The following is a 22,161-nucleotide window of genomic DNA, read 5'->3' as shown; positions in this document are numbered from 1 at the left end:
AGCATAATATTAGGTACATTGTAGTGCTATACGATACGCCTCAGTCAATGTTTATATACCTAATCGTATTTGTTTTGATAATGTTTTTTATGCAGTTGGATTTTTCTAAATACAAAGGCATAAAAAAATATTCGGATCATATTGTTACACTTACCAAAAAGCATGATTATCTAATAAAATAATTGTATACAAATCATCATATATGTAGGAAAGTATGGACTGCTGGAAAAAAATATAGAAAAATCCAACGTGAAAATCATAATCATTTGCAAATAAATATACGAATATAACGCTCAACTCTCGTTTTCTCAAATGTAACGCTTATTCGGCCTCCGCCTCGCGGGCTTACTTTGTTATTAACCAAGAATATTTAAACAATAGGTACTTAAATATATTATATTTTTCTCTAAGTGCTACTTAGATATTCGTTATTCGTTATTCGGATCTAATCTATAAATACAAGCAACTTCGTACAAAATTAATATACAGGGTCACATTCAATATAGATCAAACGAAGGCCAATTATAGATAACATAACTTTTAAGGCCTTAAAAGTTATCGGTTTGACCGTTTGAACCCCATGTATGCTCAGCTGAAATTGTTTCTACCAAATTATCCATTTTTAAAAACTTTGCAGTTAGCAAGTATTTTCTAGAAGGTCAACGCTTCGAAATGGACACAATAAATTCTTTATTTCGTGAGAAAGACTATACCGCATTAAAATATGCTTCAGAACGCATGTTTTACTAATTATAAGAGATGTTAATTAATATATATAATTGGATAGTTCAATAGTTTTAATACCTTGTGTATTCCAGCTTTTATTTAGTTCAATTGTGATTATTTTCTTGTTTTTATATATTTCAGAATACCACCCTAGTTATGTAGGTAATCTAATGTTGTACCCTCAATAGCTGTGATTTTAAGTAAGAACTATGTATTATTAATATGCAACAGTGTAGCTATGTCAGTGTACTTATAAATATAACTATGCAAAATCTATGATGTGTATAATCTGCTTTATTATACTCGTATACTCGTATACTTTCATCTAAAATATATTTATGTTTCTATAAAACGAGGCGGCATATACGCAGGCGCGAAGAGTTGACTTCCTAAATATTCTAATTTACATTTCGCGCCTTTTTCTACTGATAACTTGGGTGTGTCTCAGTATATCTGAATTTATTCAATATTTAATCAGTCTGCTACTAAAAAAAATAATGTATAAAATTTACTGAAATCTTGAATGTAACAGTACTTATACGAAAATATAATTAGATATGGTGCAACGATGTCGTTTTTTTAATTACTAATCGTGATATATTGATAAAAAATAATATATTATTATAGGTTCCTTTCGGCTTTACATCTTGAAACTGCGCGCGAAGAAGTACCGCACCCATGCCACAGATAAGCTGCAAACTTGCTTACTAACTTCTACCTTGGTGATGGCAGTTTGGCCAACTTAACAAAACAAATTGCAAGTTAGCCCCCGTTCGCATGGGAGCTTTTTCAACGCGCGTTAAAAAAGCGTTTGAATGACACAACTGGATAACTATACTGGGTCAAGCAGATCTTGTCAGTAGAAAAAGGCGACAAATTTGAAAAATGTAGGCGCGAAAGAATATCGTCCCATAGAAAATTTGAATTTCGCGCCTTTTTCTACTGACAAGATATGCTTGACCATCTATATGTATGTATTTACACGACAGCGGTGGCGCTTTTTATCAAGCGTTGTTGGATTTTCGACATTAAGCCTTGGTCGTTAAATCGAATTTAGAGTGCGGACAGATTCAAGCGCTTTTTTAACGCGCGTTGAAAAAGCTGTCGTGCGAATGGAGGCTTAAGATCGGTTTTCCTAGGATAGCGGTCGTCTCCATACTAAATAATACGGCTTAATATGGATCAAATATGGATGTCGTAGTATCCATAGACGGCACCTTTATCCTAGGAAACTAGAGCATTAGTGTTCAGTTTAACGAATTATAAGACAAAGTATGCATATATAAATTTCTATAATAAAATCTTTGAGTTGTGCAGAAAATATGTCGTAGAACATGTGTGTATGCCCGGTTTAAAGAGGTGTAATAAGAAAGTCAATCAATTTCTGAACGATAAGAAAAAAAAAAGGCAACATTCAGCTGAAATGTCATTCACCGACAACAATTAAAAAATGTCGGAATCGTGTCAAGGCGGTAATTGTCATGAAAATATCGAATATGGGCCCGACGAATCACCCACCAAACTCATCGTCAATTACATTCCTGAAGTCATGACACAGGATATGATGTTTTCACTGTTTTCCACAATGGGTAAACTGGAAAGCTGCAAGCTGATAGCCAACAGAGGATACGGGTTCGTGGAGTACGCGAGTGCAGAGGATGCCGTGAAGGCGAGGAAGGCCTTCAACGGCCTGCTGATGCAGAACAAGACGCTCAAAGTGTCGCACGCGCTGCTAAACCCCGAGACGAAGCCGCCCACGAAGCCGGAAGCCGACTGGAACCTCTACGTGTGTAACCTGCCCAACGAACTCACCTTGCAGGACTTGCACGGTCTTTTCGCACAATTCGGTAAAATAGTTAATTCCCGCATCGCCGCAGGCATAGCTTTTGTCTTATTTGAACACCAATATGAAGCGGAAAGAGCCATCCAAAACATCAATGGCACCACCCCGCCAGGTTTTTTACACCCTTTAACTGTTAAGTATGCTAATAAGACTAACCCTAATAAACATAAAAACAATAATAATAACTTTACTAAAAACGCGTTGGTTAAACCTTATCATTGGATTAATCATATGGGTGCTATAGGAGATCACAGCTCACCGAGCACATGGTCTATCTACATTTATAATATTGCTCCGGAGGTGGAAGAGCTGACTCTGTGGCAGCTGTTTGGTCCGTATGGTGCTATAGTGTCAGTTAAGATTATCAAAGACCACCACTCTAACAAGAGTAAAGGCTTCGGATTTGTGACGATGCGGAACTATGACCAGGCCGCCATGGCCATCCAGGCCCTGAACGGCTACGTTCTCCACTCTCAGCCTCTCTCTGTTAGTTTCAAAACACAAAAAAGATAATGTCTAAGTGAAAGCCTTAAAAAAATTTACAATATCAATACAGTAATAAATAGACAAAACAATTATTGGTCCGCATATACAAACCGCATCAAAATAATCTGACTCTTGACTCATACACCTTTGTGAAGTCTGGCGACTCTTGTTGAAAATATTATATTACTTTGAGCTATCAACATTGTTAAGTTTGTTTCTTATTATGAATAATAATTTATTCAGTTTGCTCGTTAAATATTTCAAGTTTACTAGACGTTTAAGATTGTATTGAAAAATTGTTGTTTGGAATTTCAACATCAGTTGAGTGAGCTATTGTAGCTTCATTATTTTTATCTATTATTTAAGTATAATAAACCATTTTAAAGGAAGTGCTTTTACAAGATCTTACTAATTGATAAGCCACATTGAGATGTTTAATCAACTACTAGTTTTAGTTGTACACTTTTTATAACATGATGTCTATTTAGGTAGTGAAAATGAGATCTAGATTATATCATATTTATACATTTAGTATAAAATTTGCTGAATTAAAGTTCATTTTCACAATTTTAGACACTCTTTTGATTTCTATTCTATTATCCCTTATTAGGATAAATGTAACCAATATTTAACAAAATGCATTATTTTTTTAATAAAATATATTTATCTTCTTAATTATTTAAGTTTTTTTTTATAATTTCTCATTATAATTTGACAAATCCTGATTTCCTATTTTCCCAAATATGATACATTTTTCTTACACTTTAAAAACAAAGATGTAATTAGGTTGGTGTACATTTGTTTTTTTTAAACAAATTTGCTTTGATGTAGATTTTGTAAATACTCTTTAATCTCATTACCATTATTCTTCTTTTTCATTCTTTTTTTTCTTTAAAACTTTTTTGTGTATAAATGTACCTAATATTAGTTGTGATAAGAATTACTTGTTAGGAATACTTCTAATTAATACAGTTTTTATCTGGCATCTAAAATTGATTGGGATGAAGCCAGAGGTTGATAGCCCACTGAAAAGACTTAAATAGGTAAAGGGTTGATTTATCAAATGTTGATAAACAGTTATCTCAACTACATATATTATATAGATATGGATGTACGTGACACCACTGCAATTCCTACGTGCCAAATCCGGTGCAGCAAACCACCGCCACTTAGGTATCTTGACCTTAGCGTGTTTGCGGCTTTATACACCTTATCTTCTCACCATACAATCTTATCAGTTTACATTGCTCAATGACTAGATGGCGTGAGGTGTCTGCCGTCGCGACCTACAAAATGCTAGCGGCTACTGCGGTACTGCAAACACTGAAGTAACATTCCAAAAAGACGTAAGTTCTATTCGATTATAACGGTTAAACTCCTTTCTATAATACTTGTTTTAAAACACGTGCGTGCTCCGATGACGCATAGGATAGTGAGATGATGATGTGTGTCGGTGACCGAAACGAGAAATCACAAGTAGGCGTCTCCCGGCGATAACCTAGGCCCAATACTGTTCGTGGCCTTCGGGCTATTGTTAGAATGTTAGAAGAAGTTAATTTACATTTAACGCGAGGAAAGCGCTACTATTCTTATATAAAAGTTGTGTAAACATTGTATCATGTTGAGACGGCAAAGGGCAATGCTGATATACTTGCGTGTAGCATGTAGACTACAATAAATGACCTAAGCGCCTACCTAGGTAAATGTAGAAACTATTAAGTAAATGTATTCAAATAACAGTTTAATTATGACAGAAATATCATGTACCTGACCCTACTTTTAACAACCGATTTGTATGAGCGCTATTCAACTCTTTTAATAATAGTTCGTAATATGGCCATTTTGTGAAAAGCAACAGCGTAAGTTATTGTCAAAATTTTTTTAAGTTTTAGGTACCTACATGCTCGAGATGCGTATTAGCAATAGGAATTAAGAGTGTCACAATATGGACAATTCATTATTTCGTAATTATATAGGAATCACAACATTTATGACTTCAAAACTTTTGAAAGTTTCCTTAAACCTCAATCGGCGCATGCCTGAACTTTCCTTAGCGTAAATCGATAAATTTGTGGCAAAACGCAGCTGTCAACTGGTCAACTGTGACCTTATTTATATTGTTATTAATTAGTGAAGTTTATAGCTAAATGTTTCAGCCGTGCGAGTGAACGGGTGTGGAGTGCGTGTGTTGGTGTAACCGTAACCTACTACCACTGGGTAGTTTGAGTAGGGGTGTCGCGTGGAGCGGCCGTGGCGGAGAGCGAAGGGTCCGCAGTAGCGGGGGGCGTAGGCCTCACCGTGAGCAGCAAGGTAGCGTAGTGTGACGTAAATAATCAACTTTAGTAATGAAGGAGCTCGAGAAATATAGGTATGCTATCTGAAGGACGATAACACGCAGGGGATACCTACTGCGATTTAATTTCGTAGTTGTATAAAATATTCATGGTTAATTGTTACCTATCAAACTATGGTAGGTATTAGCTTTACCTTTAAATTATTTGATAATGTTATGTCACGTTATGTACTATAATTAATTAGGTACTTACATTACCGAACCTAATATAGTGGTTGGGTTATGTTATGATCTTAATGATTTTAAGACCTTAGTATATTAGGCCTGTAGGCAAATGTTGATATTGCATGACCATTGCTGAATTATTCAACTCGACTCCATGTTTTGGTCCTTCGAACCGGATCGAGATCGAATTAATTAAGTGTTGGTTGTAGTTCCACTACAAGACTAGACAGATTGGGTGAAAAAACTAGCAGATTAAGCAATCAAACTGGCATTTTAGTACTTATCTCGGATAATAACAGAATTTACAATGTTAAATAATAAATAGTATTACGCGTACAATGAACATTTGGTCTTGAATAGGTGTACCCGAGCCCGGGGGCGGCGCGCGGCGTGTGGGCGCTGCCGCAGCCGCCCCCCTGCACCATGGCGGCCGAGGAGCCCCTGCCCCCGTGCTCGCCGATGTCCCCAGACGCGCCCGCAGCACCCCCTCGCACCATCACCAGTTACCACCACTCGGACCTGCACCAGCTGATCTTTGAGGCCGTTAGGTCCAGGTAACCTATTTAATTGTAGGTACTTAGCATAGGTACCACTTAGAGATGTCTTTCCCCTCACCATCGCTGGTGCCAGTCGCAACTAAAAAGTCTTGTTCATTTTCTAAGAGAGTTCATCAAGTGTAAATAAATACACGCCTACCTATTACAGCCTACAGGGTACTTTGTCGGCTTTCTAAATTCTTACTATCTGCCAAGATGTAGTGGCGACATTTTTGTAGGTAATTGCTTTTCGTTGTGGTTTTTATTAGTTACGATAAGATAAAGAATAGATAGATATCTGATTGTTCCTTCGACCTTTCCATGAGAGAAACATCTGAATTCATTCATAGTCCGATTGTGTAGGTACCTATTCAATTTGCTCTGATAAATTCAGATCTGAATTGGCGATGGTCACCAATTTCCGTGACCACTAAATAACCTAGACTTGAAATCGAAAAATAATTATGAATTCAGATGTCTCTGTAATATCTTTCAGCGAAGTATCAGAAATCGAGCGGCTGGTCGAAAAGCTTGGCGTTGAGGTGCTCAGCGCTCGTGACCAACATGGCTACACACCAGCGCACTGGGCGGCGCTGGATGGCAGCGTGGCAGTCATGCGGTATCTCCTGGAACGGGGAGCGCCCGTGGATCTGTCCTGCCTGGGCACTCAGGTCAGTGACAATCAGACGCAGCCAATGGGAAAGGTAATTTGGGTCTCGGCTAATAGATTTTAGGTGTTAGAGGGAAAATTGGCTAAAGCATAAGATGAATAAGCGTTATTGTTTTTGGCGATAGGAGGCCGATATGAATTTATTTAATTGCAGGGCCCTCGTCCTATCCACTGGGCGTGCAGAAAGGGTCATGCTTCAGTGGTACAAGTGCTGTTACAGTGTGGAGTTGCAGTCAACGCTGCTGACTTTAAAGGTAACCTTAACAATTTTTGTTAAGGGCCAGTTGCACTAACTATCACTTGACTAATCAACGTCACTCAGCAATGAACTATGAAGAATTCCTAAAGAAAAGAACAGGTATCGTTTTAACGGTGACAGTTAGTGCAGCCGACCCTAAGTTGATTGTCGTCATCCTTAATTTTCTTCATACCTCCTGTTACATTTTCACACCGCTCGTCTTCTCCCCAGGACTAACCCCCCTAATGACCGCCTGCATGTACGGCAAGACAGCCACGGCAGCCTATCTCCTCGGCATGGGAGCCGCCACCAGGCTCGCAGACATTAACGGAGACACCGCTCTTCACTGGGCCGCGTATAAGGGGCATGCCGACTTGGTCCGTTTGCTGATTTACTCGGGAGTGCCGTTACACTGTACTGACAATTTTGGCTCGACGCCGCTGCATTTGGCCTGTTTGTCGGGGAACCTGACATGTGTTCGGTTGCTTTGTGAGAAGGTAATTATTTATTTATCAAGTGCTGTGTAATTATTTGTAGACGTCTGTGCCACGTACAACTATCGCTGTCTGTACCTACAACTTCTTAGTGAGGTGTCTTGACAGCATTAGTTTCAGGGCCGTAGCTATGGAGGGGAGCATTATATGGGGCAATGGATGGGTCAAGAGAGTTCTATGGGGCACACCTGCTTGGCAAGGCAATTTTGGCATAGATAATGTAATTAACTTATGAAGTATATATAATTTAAACTGTTAAGGATCCTCGTATCCTTGCCGTTTATAGTTTCTGGCACAGGACTAAAATCAGACTATTATTCACAGGTAAAAGCAGAACTCGAGCCTCGCGACAAAAACGGCAAGACCCCCCTCATGCTGGCTCAAAGCCACCGGCACGCCGAGGTGGTCAAACTCCTCACGAAGGAAATGAAGCGGAAGTCCCACTGGATGCCTCCATTATCGGAACTCTGGGCACTTCTGTTCGGCGGCGCGGGGGACTCGAAGGGACCACTGTTGTTCTTCCTTGTGTCGGTGCTGCTGTGGGGTTACCCTATGTATGTTTTTAGGGTAAGTGTCCTTGAATACATTTTCGGTAAACATGAGCTCTTAGTGCTGTATGGCTACAAAAATATATGAGAAATAAAACAGGTCTCAGTATTGATCCTTGTGGTACACATATGTCACCTTGTGTAATTTTAGGGGTTCATGCACGTCTACTAATTGGTTTCGGTTTCTAGATAGTTTTTAACATGCTGGTATTCTAATCTACGAAACTTTTAGATATTTTCTCCAGGAGGATGTCGTGTCTTAAATTAATAATAGGCTAAGGCCTTTGACAGGTCACAGCATTTAACCATGGTTAGGTTTAACTATTTGTGTTCACAACGTGTTTTCTTCCACAGTGTATCCCCCTAACTTGGAACACCCTCCGTCTCTCCCACTACTGCTTCCTCTACTGGAACGGCATCATGTGGCTGAGCTGGGTGATCGCCAACCGCCGGGACCCGGGCTACATCCCGCAGAACTCCGACACCTACTACCGCGCCATCCGCCAGATCCCGTACCTGGATAAGTGGAGGAAGAGGAATGTCATCCTGTCGCGGCTGTGCCACACGTGCCGGTGTCTGAGGCCGCTCAGGTAACATCATTCACTATCTTGTTGTTTAATAGGACCTCGCCTAGATCTTTGACATTGTCTCCATTCCATGTTCTCGATATTCTCCTGAGAAAACGCTAGCGGGATTTGAGTGAAGGTGTTTGATTGGCTCTATATTCCTATCGAGAAGTCGTAAAGCGGTATTAATAGCACCGTTAGCGGTAATATTGAAGCGATCGAGTTTTCTAATATACATATTACGGTGTACCTCAAGGAAGAGTGCTAGGGGCCCTCTATATTCCTAGCTTAAATTAACGGCATCTACTGTTATCTCCACCTACCCACATAAAATAAAAATTTTTTGCTTTGCCGACGACGACGGTGATTTTCGTTAGAGGTAGGGTCAAGAAGTATACAGAATCAAGAAGAACAGCATAGGAGCGGTGTTCCATGTCTTTATGTCTCCGTCTTATCTCTGGGAAAACGCGCATTTTTTAGTTTTTATATATGTTTTTCGAGCAAAGCTCGGGCTCCCAGATATTTATTGACTATGTTCGACATGCGTAATATTAATGGGGGAGCTGAAAGCTGAGACAACGCAAGCTATGAAAAAATTGTGAACCCCCATTCAACTATAGATATCTCGCTCACAGACCGGGCCGGAGCTGACGGTGCTTCATTTTCTATGGAAAGCACATGATCGCCGATCAGCCATCATAGAAAATGATGTCGGGTCGGACGCATCGGTCCGGTCTATTAATTATACCGCGATCACCCTTTAAACGAATCTAATACTTACTTACTTTGTTTAGTTTATTACATGCACATATTGTTCCAATCATGTATTTCCTCATAACTTTATGTAGTATAGATAAAGATACATAGGTACTTGTGAGTAGGTAACTACCATTTTATGGATCCATTTCCTTCTGTAACGTGTCTTTAACACATTCATAGTGATTTGCATGAATGATCACTCATGCGGAAAATCCATCATTCTGTTTATTACCTGCTACAATGTTTTAGCTACTCAACCACATATAATACTTAAACTTTACAACTTGGCCATGCGCTTTGAGACATCTCTGGATTTGCAGGCGTCCATGGGCAAACCGCTTATCATTATAGGTGGGCCATATATATATATGCTTGTTTGCCACCGACTTGGTTTAAAAAAATTACATTTGCATGAAATGCAGCTGGCACTATGGGAAAGAGTCAATTGACAATAATTGTCATCAGACAACATCAAATTATTTGATGTTGATGTTTATTGTGTGGTCTGCCCAAGTCTTTGTTATATGACAAATAGACATGTCGATGAACTCAGAGCTGACATCATCCTTTAGTTTAGAGAACTTAATTATATTGGCATGACAACTTAATTTATACAGTAGGTATGCGGTATGCATGAGCAACTGCAATGCGGTATGGGAAAGTCTAAACCAAAACATATTTAAAGTAACTAATAGATAATTAATGAAATATTAGCAAATAGTGCATTCGCACAGCTAATAATCGTAAATAGGTAAGACCTAAACATACCTAAGTAATTAATTCCTTCGATTCCTTCCTTCCTCTTTGGCTTTTTTCTTGACTGTCCGATGAGTGGAGCCTGATGGGCAGTAGGACATTTTAAGGTGTTGATGATGATTTACCTAAACTGAAATATCTCGAAGTGGCCATCGTATTTTGCATATTCGGGTGGCATGTCGGGGTGATAGAAAAACACAAAGTAGATGGATAAAGAAATTAAGATTTACGATGTTCGCGCTAGGGCCCCAAATTTCTTTACTATAGGCATGGACTAACCTATAGGTTATGGTCCTTGCTATAGGTATCTGGCCTCAGATCCAGCGTTTGACAACAAATTACTTCTGTTCTCAGGGCCAAGCACTGTCGCATCTGCAAGCGCTGTGTAGCCTACTTCGACCACCACTGCCCCTTCATCTACAACTGCGTCGGAGTTCGGAACCGCATGTGGTTCTTCCTGTTCGTCATGAGTGTGGCCATTAACTGCACGCTGTCCATATACTTCGCCTGCTACTGCCTTCTGCTTGAAGGATTTGGACTGCTGTATTTATTGGGACTGCTCGAGGCGCTCACTTTCTGCGCGCTGGGGTGGATTCTTACGTGTACTTCTGTAAGTATCATTTGTCAATTTTTTACTCCTCATCCTAGTCATTAGACTACTAATGCAGGCTGTGTGTAGGAGGAATTGGCGTCTAAAATGAGGAGGTTTTTGTTCATATCAGACAGTTTTCTCCTGACCCGATCTTCCGAGGTTACTTTAGTTATCCGGCCCTTTCTAAAAATATTTTTTCCAGATACTTCATGCCTGCATGAACCTGACCACGAACGAGATGTTCAACTACAAGCGCTACCCCTACCTGCGGGACAAGCGCGGTCGCTACCAGAACCCCTTCTCGCGGGGCCCCGTCATGAACCTCATCGAGTTCTTCGTCTGCCTGCCGGACAAATGCGACGAGCAGGATTTGTTCCACGAGGAGAACATTTAACAGCAGGCTTAGTTGTTGTTTTATGAGCTTGCTTGCTGCCAGAAAGGAAAGGTGAATCGATACACTACGTCACGATGATTAGACTTGGAATTGATTTTTATGGACGAGTTGGTGGTTTTCATAAAGTTACCCTATGTCCAATCCGACCAAGAAGACCACCAGACTGAAGTGGGACTGGGCGGGTCACGTATGCCGCATGCATGTAACCACCAAGTGGATGCCGCAAAAGAAGCGCGGACGTGGCAGGCCCAGACCGAAATGGCGGGACGAGTTAGACGCCTTCACCAGTAACTGGCCGGAGAAAGCACTACAACGGGAGTTGTGGAAATCAAGGGGAGAAGCCTTTACCCAGCAGTGGGACACTATAACGGGCTAATTAAAAAAAAGTCCAATCCAATGGAATATTCGTTAGCGATGTGAACGCAATAACTGCCTAAAATATCGTGTGTTGTTGGTGGCCACTTAGCCTCTACATCTGCAACGATCAAAAACGTCGAATAAGTATAACTTTTGGCCTTGATGCCATTGGTTATGATCAATTAGCACTTTTTTTTAATCCCATTAGTGTAACCACAGCCAGTCTAAGGCGATCATAGAGCTCCATAATACTTATTCTTCACGCCGTATACAGCTTAAGCAAATTTCCAAATTACAAAGCACTTTATCAAGATTCGCATTTAGTCTTGTACAAATAAATTTATTGGAAAGTTATTCGTTGTTATATTATTTCCTATTTCTGACTTAATTCCTACAGGTTAATGGATACAGGTGAAAGGAGAATTGAAAGACTCATTATAGTTTTAAAATTTAGTTAACATAGAACAACAAGACTATGTCTACGACATACTTAAATGAAAGAGACAGACTCACAACACCGAGTCTAGTGCGTTAAGTTTGGGCGACGCCCGGAGGATACGTGCATGTGCTATTAGCTCTGCTTAATTATATTATATACAGCCCGTTGATATGAAACAAATAGGTATGAGCCCTTTACTGCGTGCCATATAAATTGAAATGATTTGTTTAAATTTGTACTTTAATAGCTGTCAATAGAGTTGAATATTGTAACTGCCATATTTGTATGACTTCGTATCCACTATTGGGTTAGCTCTTGTCATTTATGACCAGGACCCCTATTCGACAAGCGACGTTTGACGTATCGTGTTGATCTCCCGTTAATGTGTAAAAAATCATACGTTCTCGAATACGTACAATGTCAAAATTTGACATTAACAATCCACAGTTAGGGTGACAAGCAAACCAAACCGAACCACCCTTAGTTTAGAGTTGAGTTTTGGTTGTACCAAATGATATTATCCACCGTTGATGGAATCAACACTCAGTATGCAATAAAATCAACTGTTGATTTGACGTGGACGCGAAATCTGACAGTTGTACGTGTCGAATTTGGCCCCTGAGTTTAAGTTACAATGCAATATTTATATAAATACAACACCATCATGAACACACCTAAGTATCAGTGTCATTTTAGTTCAAACTTAGCATTAATTTTGCTCTTATAAAAGGACACCGGGACTTAGGAGGTAAACCGAAATATCGTATAGCATATTTCAAATACATAAGAGCCAACTTTGGTAGTTAAATTGTGTTACTGTTAGTACATTGTAGAAAAACTTAGATACTACATATTTGACTGTAGGGAAATGTATACTATTTTCTGGTATTAATTCTTGATATTTTTGCTTATAAATTTCATTACATACATGGAAAGTTAATATAGGGCTGGTAAAAATATACATTTCTTTGAGTAGCAGTTTCATATCAACGTTGCTCTAAATGGTACTCTAATATCACAAACATCTTCACACATCAGTCCAATACATATTGTATCAAATACTCGCTCTCAACTCTCAAATAATAAAGACGCAACTGCACTAAGCTATACTTTTTATATAAAACTTACAAGTTAGAAATATTTGCTTATATAATCTCTTTATAATATATGTATATTACAGATACACATATAAAATGCAGTTGAGTCTTTAAAATGAGCGAAGTTAAAAAAATACCACCGAATTAGAGCCAGCTAAGTTCGGTGAAGCTCAAATCTCTTCGTGCATACAATATGCATAAATTACAAAACTTATTATATACCACATATCCTTAATATTAAACAAAACTTGATCATTACGTGTAATGAACTCTGCCATAAATAAATTACTGGGATATTAAAATTATTTACCCGTTTACATGAAAAACTACATTCTGTTAAAAATCATTAGCAATTTCGTTGATTTGGCTCTGAGATTAATTTGATTGGCAGACAATGCATTGATAAATCTTTGTGCTACCATGCTAGCATACAAAACATTGCAGGTACATATTCAAATTTTAATTTTGTCTCTTAATGAACAATGGAAGATCTCAAATTCAGGATATAACTATTGCTTCTGAATCTCAGAAGAGCAAAAATTTATTTAAAAAAAAAACACATTTCGACGTATAAAATAACCACAAATTCAACGAATCTCAGGGACTTGACGTAAGCCAAACTAGCTCCTGACAATGGAATAAAATAAATTACCTTAATTAAGAAACGCATTAAGACTATTATGATTTTTGTTTCATAACACATTTAATGCTGGAATCTAACTGAAAGTTTTACTAAATAAAATGAACTGGTAAAATGAAGTACAAAATACGTTTTTTACTACAAAAACAGGTTGTAGGCGTTTATAAATCTATTACGTTATTAATGAATGAAATCATATGCTATAAAGTGGATTGATGTTAATGCTCAATAATTATTGAATTGAAAAGAGGTATCTTCTTAACACGTTCGCATTCCTAATACAAATTCAAAATGTTCAATCTCTTTAGGTCAGTCCCGCATACATCAGATGCACAGTGCAACCACAGTGACAAGAACGTGTTAATCCTCAACTTTTATGAGCCTTTTCTCATAAAATATAAATAAAAGCAAATTCAATATGTGGTCTATAATACTGATGTGTTATCACAAAGCCACGTATCAGAAGCAATCACACAATTCTATAGATACTATTCTAAATCGCAATCACTCACCAAGTTGCATCTCATATACTTTACTAGTGTGTTTTTCATTCCTAAAGACCGATACGACATTTTATGTAATTTTGAAGTCATTTCCAATAAAATTACATTTTAAATCTTATGGAATTAAAAACAGACCTTGAGTGTCTGCAAGTTAAAAAACTTAAGTTAAATCAGACCGTAAAAGGAAGCTCTATATTAATATTTAATCATCTTTAGGGTTTATTCTGACAGCCGCGTTGACCTCTTCCTTGGAGTGGTCCTTATCGCCCCACCCCCATAGATGGTGGGTCCCGTCTCCCGTGCGGTTGACTCTCTTCTGGATGATCTCATCAGATACCGTCTTCATGTCATAAGCCCAGCCGATTTTTGCGAAGAAGTTAATGAATTTGGTTGTAAAATTAAGTCGGTTGCTGCTGAGTTCCGCCGTTTTATAGTCCCAGGGGAAAGTGTGGTGGTAGTTGTGGAAACCTTCTCCGAAAGCGAAGAGGGAGACGGAGATATTTTCCGAGGGTTTGATGGACTTGTCGTAGGGCTTGTCGCCCCACTTGTGGGCGGCGGAGTTGACGAGCCAGGTGACGTTGAGGATGAAGGCGTAGCGGAAGAGCGCGGCCACGAAGAACGCGTTGGTCCAGGTCTCGTTCCAGAGGTAGACCGGGATGACCGTCGGCAGGATGAAGCAGGCTATAGGCATCAGGATTAGGTAGTACCTGGAACAAATAATGAGTTTTATGTAGAGATGCAACGGATAGTTGTTTGGCCGGATACCGGATATCCGGCCTGGACACTGGCAGAATATCCGGTATCCGGCCGCCGGATATTCGGCCGGCGGGACTATACCTACATTTAGGTTTTTCAGGTGCGCATTGTGCAGGTTTGACCTATTTCCTAGTAAACGTTCGCGCGGACTCATTTCTAGGTTCGAAATAAGTGCGCGTGCAAGTCAGTGGAATGATTAAATTATTTTAAAATAATAAACAAGTACGATTATGACCGTGTCTGTTTCTTAAATCCAATTTGTTTACTCCGAAATCAAGCAATGTTACTATCCGATATCCGGCCGGATAGAAGGTCACTATCCGGTATCCGGCCGGATAGTAAAATGATGGCCGGATACCGGATAGTAACCGGATATCCGGTGCATCTCTAGTTTTATGTTAGTTTCGTCCAAAAAAAATCAGTCCTATATTTATTCTTCATTATGTAATACCTACTAAGAAAGTAAACAAACCTAAATAAAATAATAGAAGTGTATTTGATTCTGATTGTAAACTTATATTAATCCTAGCATTTTTTTCAGTTTAACGGTTTACATAAAAGCGTGATAAAAGCCAGACGTCCGCCTGCCTAAATGAAATACAATCGGAGTTACGCTCTCATTCTAAAAGAACATGAAACAATGTCTACGTCTGGTACAAATTTTCGTTGGTAGATATTGTAATATACCTACTGTTCTTTACGCCACTTTTTTCTTTTATGCTGCTTTTAAACTCACAATAACTATTAATTTATTTTTTCACTTACTTCTTCGATATCACGGGCCTATAATCCCGGTTTTTTGATAGGCTTGCGTGGGGACACAGATCCAACACGTAGAGGCCCCTTGGAGAGCTTTAATGTCATGTAGAACGCCTGCTGGAACCCGTTCACAGGTGCAACAATAGACACCCATGAACCGGTCTCAGCAGGCATTGGGACTATTGTAGCAGAAGTGAATTCACTTACTTTATTATTATGGTTTTTATTTTTCTGTATAATATATATATATATTATATCATTTTTTTTATATTACTAATATTTAATGTCACTCCCTAAGGCCTTGGCAGAATAACAGCGTTGGAATTTGCCTCGTTTGCAAATTGCAACAATATGCTGAGACAGGGCCTTTTCCCTACGCCACATATTGCTGGACCCAAGTGTGTATTTTTTTTTTGTTTTTTTTTTTTATGTGTACATAATTTCTTTGTTTTGTTGTTCTAATTATCTTATTTCTTTCATATTATTGTCCTGTGTATGTGTGTTTTATGGAATAAATGTCTTTCTTCTTCTTCTTCTTTCTTCTATATACCTACACATATTAGAGGAAATAAAACTTTTACATACAAAACTTCTACTTTCTCTATTTTCTTAGTGTAACAATTTTTAACAATGAAAACTAGTATCAAAGATCGTAATCGATTTTATGGAAGCGGCTTTTTGGCGGCGAGTTCGTGTGATACTTAAAAGATATCAAAACGAAAATAGCGATGCAACGTCTAGAAAGTAAAGCTGTGCGCAATTATACACCTTACTCCATCAAGATTAGGTCCAAAATGTCCAAATCATTTGGCACTTACTGCATTTCACTTGAGCAACGACTTCTACAAACATTTCTATCTGCCATGCGATAATCTAATGCTGCATTCTGAATTTTATTCTAAGGCGATAAGGTACAAATTAGCTCGAACTACAATTATTGTCAATCTAAAATAGACAAACACTGATATCCGGATCATATCAAAATCTGCTACAATAATTTGGAATTTACTGATTACATAATAAGGCTTAAAATGGCTTTTATTTCTTGTAAACTGCTGTTATAGCTAAAGCAGTTGAAACTTGAAACATTGACTTAAATTGTCTCAATTTGAATGAGCATGACGCATATTCATTACGTAAGTTAAAAAGAGTCATAATCTGCAACAATATGACACGTACTTACTTAATGCATGTTAGAATGATAATGATACCTTTATTACAAATTGACTGATTTTAGCCACAAAATAAGTGCTTTGCAGTCACGAGTAAGACTATAAACGCCAATAAATTTACCAATATAATTTCGTTCCACGTCAGCAAATAGTCAATCATACAATACAGGATTGAGATTGTTGCAATAGGATTTTGTTTAGTTTTATTTCGCCTTTCCCACGATATATGTCACTAAATTAATATATCTGAAAATATTTTTACTTCCTTTACTACAGAAACAAAAACAAATCCTGTACGAATCTATACAAAATTCTATGAAGTGCATCCAAACAATCCAAACCAATTCTCTCGGAATTACAGATAATAGTAGGTAGAGTTAGACCAAGAAAAGTCTGCAGCGATTTTGATAGACCATGCAGTGCAAGTGTTATTTATACGTCATAATTTCATAGAAGTTTGACGTTTAAAATAACACTTGCACTGTGTGGGCTATCAAAATCTCTGCAGACTTTGCTTGGTCTAACTCTACCTATTGCGCGTCTAACTCTACCTATTGCGCGTCTACCTAGTCATGGATCTGTGCGTCTACCTAGTCACGGAACTGCGCGGATAATACATTGTTTCTTCTGTGGCCCTAACCGTCCGTACACTGGTCCTGCTCTACTGCTGGTAGCACTGTAGGATACATATTTTTAAAAGAATGTTGTAATATAAATATGTACTCACTTCTTCTGGAAGCGAAGTATAGGATCAGCATACAGGTCACTAAGGTCCAGCCCCTGGCCCTTGCGCTTGAGTTCAGGGTGCTTGCGAACGAGCAGCCACCCGATGTGGGAGAAGAAGAACCCGCGGGTCGCGTTGTGGGGGTCGGCGTCGGTCTCCGAGTACTTGTGGTGCATGCGGTGGTCGCGCGCCCAGTCTATCGCAGAGTCCTGTGAACAATTGACAAAATTATATTATAGAAAAAGGAATAGGCGTTGGTAGCTTATCAACTTTAGTTAACATTCATGAATAAGGGGGTTAATGATTAGACACTCGCTATCGTAAGAATTAGTGCCTACGCTAACCTTGTAATTTGGTTGCCGTCCCTTAGTGAGCCAAAACAAAAGCAAGGACTTATGAAAATAGCTCCTTGGACCTTAGTTGTCCTGGCTTTTTGCCACGGTTCACTAAGGGACGGCAACCAAAATGTATAGATGCCAATTAGAAGTACATAGAAGGCGCTACAGAGTTTCCACTTCGTTCATTATGCGGTAACTAAGTTGTCAAGCGCGGGGTCAATTATTATTATTATTATTATATAGCCTTTTCTTTTCCACAATTTACATTTTTCATTTCAAACTATATATATTTCTTTAATTTTTTGTGGGCCTCCTCCAAGCTTTGCCATTTTAATCTATTTTTGCGGTATCCATCCAGTCCCTTCCCGCTGCCTCCACAATGTCGTCAGCCCATGTTTTTCGTGGTTTTCCTGCCTTTCTCTTTCCCGTGGGGCCTGGCCATCTGGTTGCATGGAGAGTCCATCTCTTGTCTCGGTATCTCGCCAAATGTCCTGCCCATTTCCATTTCTGGGATAGTGCATGTTGAAGGGCATCTGTCAGCTTAGTTTTCTTCCTTATTTCTTCATTTCTTGTTTTCTGGATTCTCCTTAACTTCAAGATGCTCCTTTCCATTGCATGTTGGCAAGCGAGAATTTTGCTCTTTACCCTCTTGGTGTACACCCATGTTTGACTCGAATAAGTGAGGCTGGGTAGGATGCAGGAGTCCATTATTATTTTCTTAAGTTTCAAACTGTAGTTGCCTTTTAGAATTTCTTTTTGAGCCCAATATTTAGTCCACGCTACGTTAATTCTTCTGTCTATTTCGTTTTCGTTACTATTTTTGTTAAATGATATGAGTTTTCCCAAATATATGTACTCTTGAACGTAATCTATTTTTCTTTCTTCTATTTTTATTGGTTGTTGGTAGCTATTAGTCATCACTTTTGTTTTTGTGGCATTCATCTGTAGTCCTATTTTCTGACTTTCTGTGTTTAGGGTTTGCAGCATATTTTTTATTCCCGAAGCCGTTTCACTAAAAAGGACTATATCGTCCGCGGGGTCAATTACTCCAATCTAATTAGTTATTGTACTCGCATTGGCTGTTCGCGGACTAATCCCTACTAATCTAATGCCATTCGATAAATACGCCCCTAGCTGGCCCCTAGAACTTAACTCATTGTCGAAACTAACTATACATAATTATGGTGTATAGTCTGACCTTGTAGCCCAAACAGGCATGTAGATATTAGTTATTGTCATAGCGAATTCCAGGCACGAAACAATTAGTATTTATATAGCTAAGGCTAACATCCTTTGGCCTTCTCTAGGGCAATTATTGACACAGGAAAGATGTGTCACTGAAAATAAGATTCGAGCAAAGTTTGAGGACTTTATGCCGTTATTATTTAGCATTTGATGGTAAATGTCTGTCTATGTTTAGTTTCATCACCTTTTCAGAGACAATGTTTTAGAACAGCTGTCGGCAACCAGCGGCTTGCGGCCCGCCACCTCTCGCTTGCGTCCCGCGAGCCTCCTTGGTATTTTGTATGTAATAGTGACGGTCGACAATGTCTCCTAAAATATTACTAAAGTGCGGCCCGTCATCATCTTCGTTAACTACTATGTGGCCCTTGCCTGCTAAAAGGTTGCCGATCGCTGTTTTAGAAGCACCATAGGTACTTAATGTCGTAGTTGGCATAAAAACATAACGTGGGTGACTATTTATTTTATTTTCTTTCATTTTTTAAACTAAAAATCACTAGAGTCAGACTATTTAAAGAGCTAACTCTACACTGCAGTGACAAACAATCAAATTCTATGAAAATATGTTTAATATGGCACTTCCATACTTTGTCACAACAATATTGGTGCAGTTACCTTGGCCTGGCTATATAGAATGGGGTAAGCAAGCCGCCTTTGTCACAACAATATTGGTGCAGTTACCTTGGCCTGGCTATATAGAATGGGGTAAGCAAGCCGCCTTTGTCACAACAATATTGGTGCAGTTACCTTGGCCTGGCTATATAGAATGGGGTAAGCAAGCCGCCTTTGTCACAACAATATTGGTGCAGTTACCTTGGCCTGGCTATATAGAATGGGGTAAGCAAGCCGCCTTTGTCACAACAATATTGGTGCAGTTACCTTGGCCTGGCTATATAGAATGGGGTAAGCAAGCCGCCTTTGTCACAACAATATTGGTGCAGTTACCTTGGCCTGGCTATATAGAATGGGGTAAGCAAGCCGCCTTTGTCACAACAATATTGGTGAAGTTACCCTGGTCTGGCTATATAAATTCTTTAAAAATTAGCAGATTCCTGTGGTTGTTACCAAAAGGCTGGTTTGGTTAAAAAAATATGGAACATGGTTCTCACCTGGAATGCGATGGTGTTGAAGATGACAAGGATGAGTCGCAGCGGCCACTTAGCCTTGTAGGACTTGTGGGCCCAGAGCCTGTGGGCGCCCGCTGTTATGCCCAGCCCAGATGCCACATACAAGAAGTAAGCTGCGGACAAAGGTAATGCTGAGTACACTTCAATCACTTTCAAAGCCCAAAAAATAGTTCAAAAATAGCTTGAATATCTTTTTTCAGGTATGGCTATTAATTGAATGAAGCAGTTTTGAGGCAAAATATTTTCATAAATGAGAGAAAAAACTGATGCCTCCTCTACACTATCGCCAATGATAGACAATGACTGGCAGGGACGATTGTGTAGAGGGCACATTCAGCAGTCAGTGGTAAATAGTGTTCTCCAAAGATACATTAAACAATGTAATGTCTAATGTAAACACATGCAGAAGCAAAACAATTTTTTTCCAGATGTTTTTACTTTTTATTAATTTATTTCGAATTCAAATATAGAATAGAAAGTGACGAAATAAAGAAATTAAGGACTAAGGAGTGTGACAGTATGTGGCTGGCTATCAATTTTGCTCGTAAAATGTTATATGCACGCTATTAAGTTATATGTGTTAGGTAATCGGATCGGATAAGATAATCTGCAATATGACATTATACATGTCGATAGAGATGTATAATTGATCCAGAGATAACCAAGTGAGTATGATAATCTTACCAAAAATATCCGTTTGCCATTTAGCTGACACCAGAAACAGGTAGCCGCCATACAGCGCCGCGATATGAAGATACGCGAATAGGATGATGTTGCGCCACACGTATATCCTCGGGCTGTTGTCCGCCTGCTGGACCGGGGCATTGGCAAGGGCAAGGTCAGGGGTTGCTGCGTCACTCTCGAACAGCACACCGTTCACGTCCGTCACGTTCGGAGCCATTTTTCGTGTCCTAAACAAATCGTAACATTAGCCGGCTGTTAAAATAACCTATAAACCGTAACTAAGCAATAGTATGTACCTCTCGGGACAATTTTCGACTTCGCTTACAAAATCCATTATGAATTTTCACATATTATGACGACAACACAACAAAAACGATTCAGGGATTTATGAAAAGCGACGCGCGCATAATCGGGACGGCGCAGGCCAGACGGATGGGTGGTCGGAATCGCGCCACATCGCGCGATCAGATGACGAGTTTAGTTGTCGTTGATTGACCTTGAATTTCGGGTAGTGTTTAGTTCAAATCTTTCCTATTTTATTCAACAGAATATAAATTAAATTAATTAGTTATAAAACTAATTAATTTATCAGATATTAATTTAAGGCACCGATATACAATTATATATAGATACTTATTTCGTTTTTGTATGTTTTATGACTGAAAATAGTTATTTTTAAATGCACTGCAATGACCAAAATTACCTACAAACTAAGTACAGTGACGATCAAAAACCATTTTACGATTACTTTTTGCAGTTTTTTTAACAATAGTTACATTGTTTTACAATGGACAAAGTTATTGTTTAATCCCTTAAAACAGGTAATATGTAATAAATAATATTGATACACAAGCAAGCGAAAGAACACATAATTGACCCACGAGCGTAGCGAGGGTTTCAATGCACGAGGGTTAAACAAACTTTGCTGCCGAGTGAAACCAGATTTTTCAGCACACCAACGCAAGAAAAATACCACATTTTATTTTATTACATAACAAATCAAAAGGAATTTATTTCTCTAACTAATGTATTTATTCTTAAATATTTCATTTAAAATTTAAACAACTTCATAAAAATCATAAAAGGGAATCATAAAATAGAAGCAAGTACCCTGCAAAATTACTGAATAAAAAAAAAAAAATATAATTTCATAATATAGTCGAGTCTAGACATATGACATATGTATTATAGTTACCT

The 22,161-nt window shown here is 38.7% G+C and overlaps 3 protein-coding genes across 3 annotated transcripts; 2 read left to right on the top strand and 1 right to left on the bottom strand.

Annotated features, from left to right (window-relative positions):
- The first annotated feature begins 2,125 nt into the window (after positions 1-2,125).
- On the top strand, positions 2,126-3,627 carry LOC134679883 (ELAV-like protein 1). Its single transcript, XM_063538803.1, has one exon. The coding sequence runs from the start codon at positions 2,177-2,179 to the stop codon at positions 3,080-3,082; it is 906 nt and encodes a 301-aa protein (XP_063394873.1). The 5' UTR covers positions 2,126-2,176; the 3' UTR covers positions 3,083-3,627.
- Positions 3,628-5,157: 1,530 nt separating this feature from the next.
- LOC134679866 (uncharacterized) lies at positions 5,158-11,837 on the top strand. The gene is made up of 9 exons (XM_063538782.1): positions 5,158-5,365; positions 5,934-6,127; positions 6,606-6,780; positions 6,934-7,033; positions 7,249-7,514; positions 7,836-8,078; positions 8,414-8,649; positions 10,495-10,750; positions 10,935-11,837. Exons 2-9 carry the CDS (start codon positions 5,997-5,999, stop codon positions 11,124-11,126), a joined length of 1,599 nt encoding a protein of 532 aa, XP_063394852.1. The 5' UTR covers positions 5,158-5,365; positions 5,934-5,996; the 3' UTR covers positions 11,127-11,837.
- Positions 11,838-11,918: 81 nt separating this feature from the next.
- On the bottom strand, positions 11,919-21,332 carry LOC134679877 (acyl-CoA Delta-9 desaturase-like). Its single transcript, XM_063538790.1, has 5 exons — positions 21,261-21,332; positions 20,965-21,191; positions 20,263-20,393; positions 17,577-17,782; positions 11,919-14,869 (listed from the first exon to the last, which is right to left on the bottom strand). The coding sequence occupies exons 1-5, from the start codon at positions 21,296-21,298 to the stop codon at positions 14,365-14,367; spliced, it is 1,107 nt and encodes a 368-aa protein (XP_063394860.1). The 5' UTR covers positions 21,299-21,332; the 3' UTR covers positions 11,919-14,364.
- Between the last annotated feature and the right edge of the window lie 829 nt (positions 21,333-22,161).

This window comes from Cydia fagiglandana, chromosome 1, assembly GCF_963556715.1.
Source record: "Cydia fagiglandana chromosome 1, ilCydFagi1.1, whole genome shotgun sequence".
NCBI lineage: Eukaryota > Metazoa > Arthropoda > Insecta > Lepidoptera > Tortricidae > Cydia > Cydia fagiglandana.
Note: the sequence above shows the minus strand (reverse complement) of the source record. Positions and strands in the feature narration are given on the sequence as shown.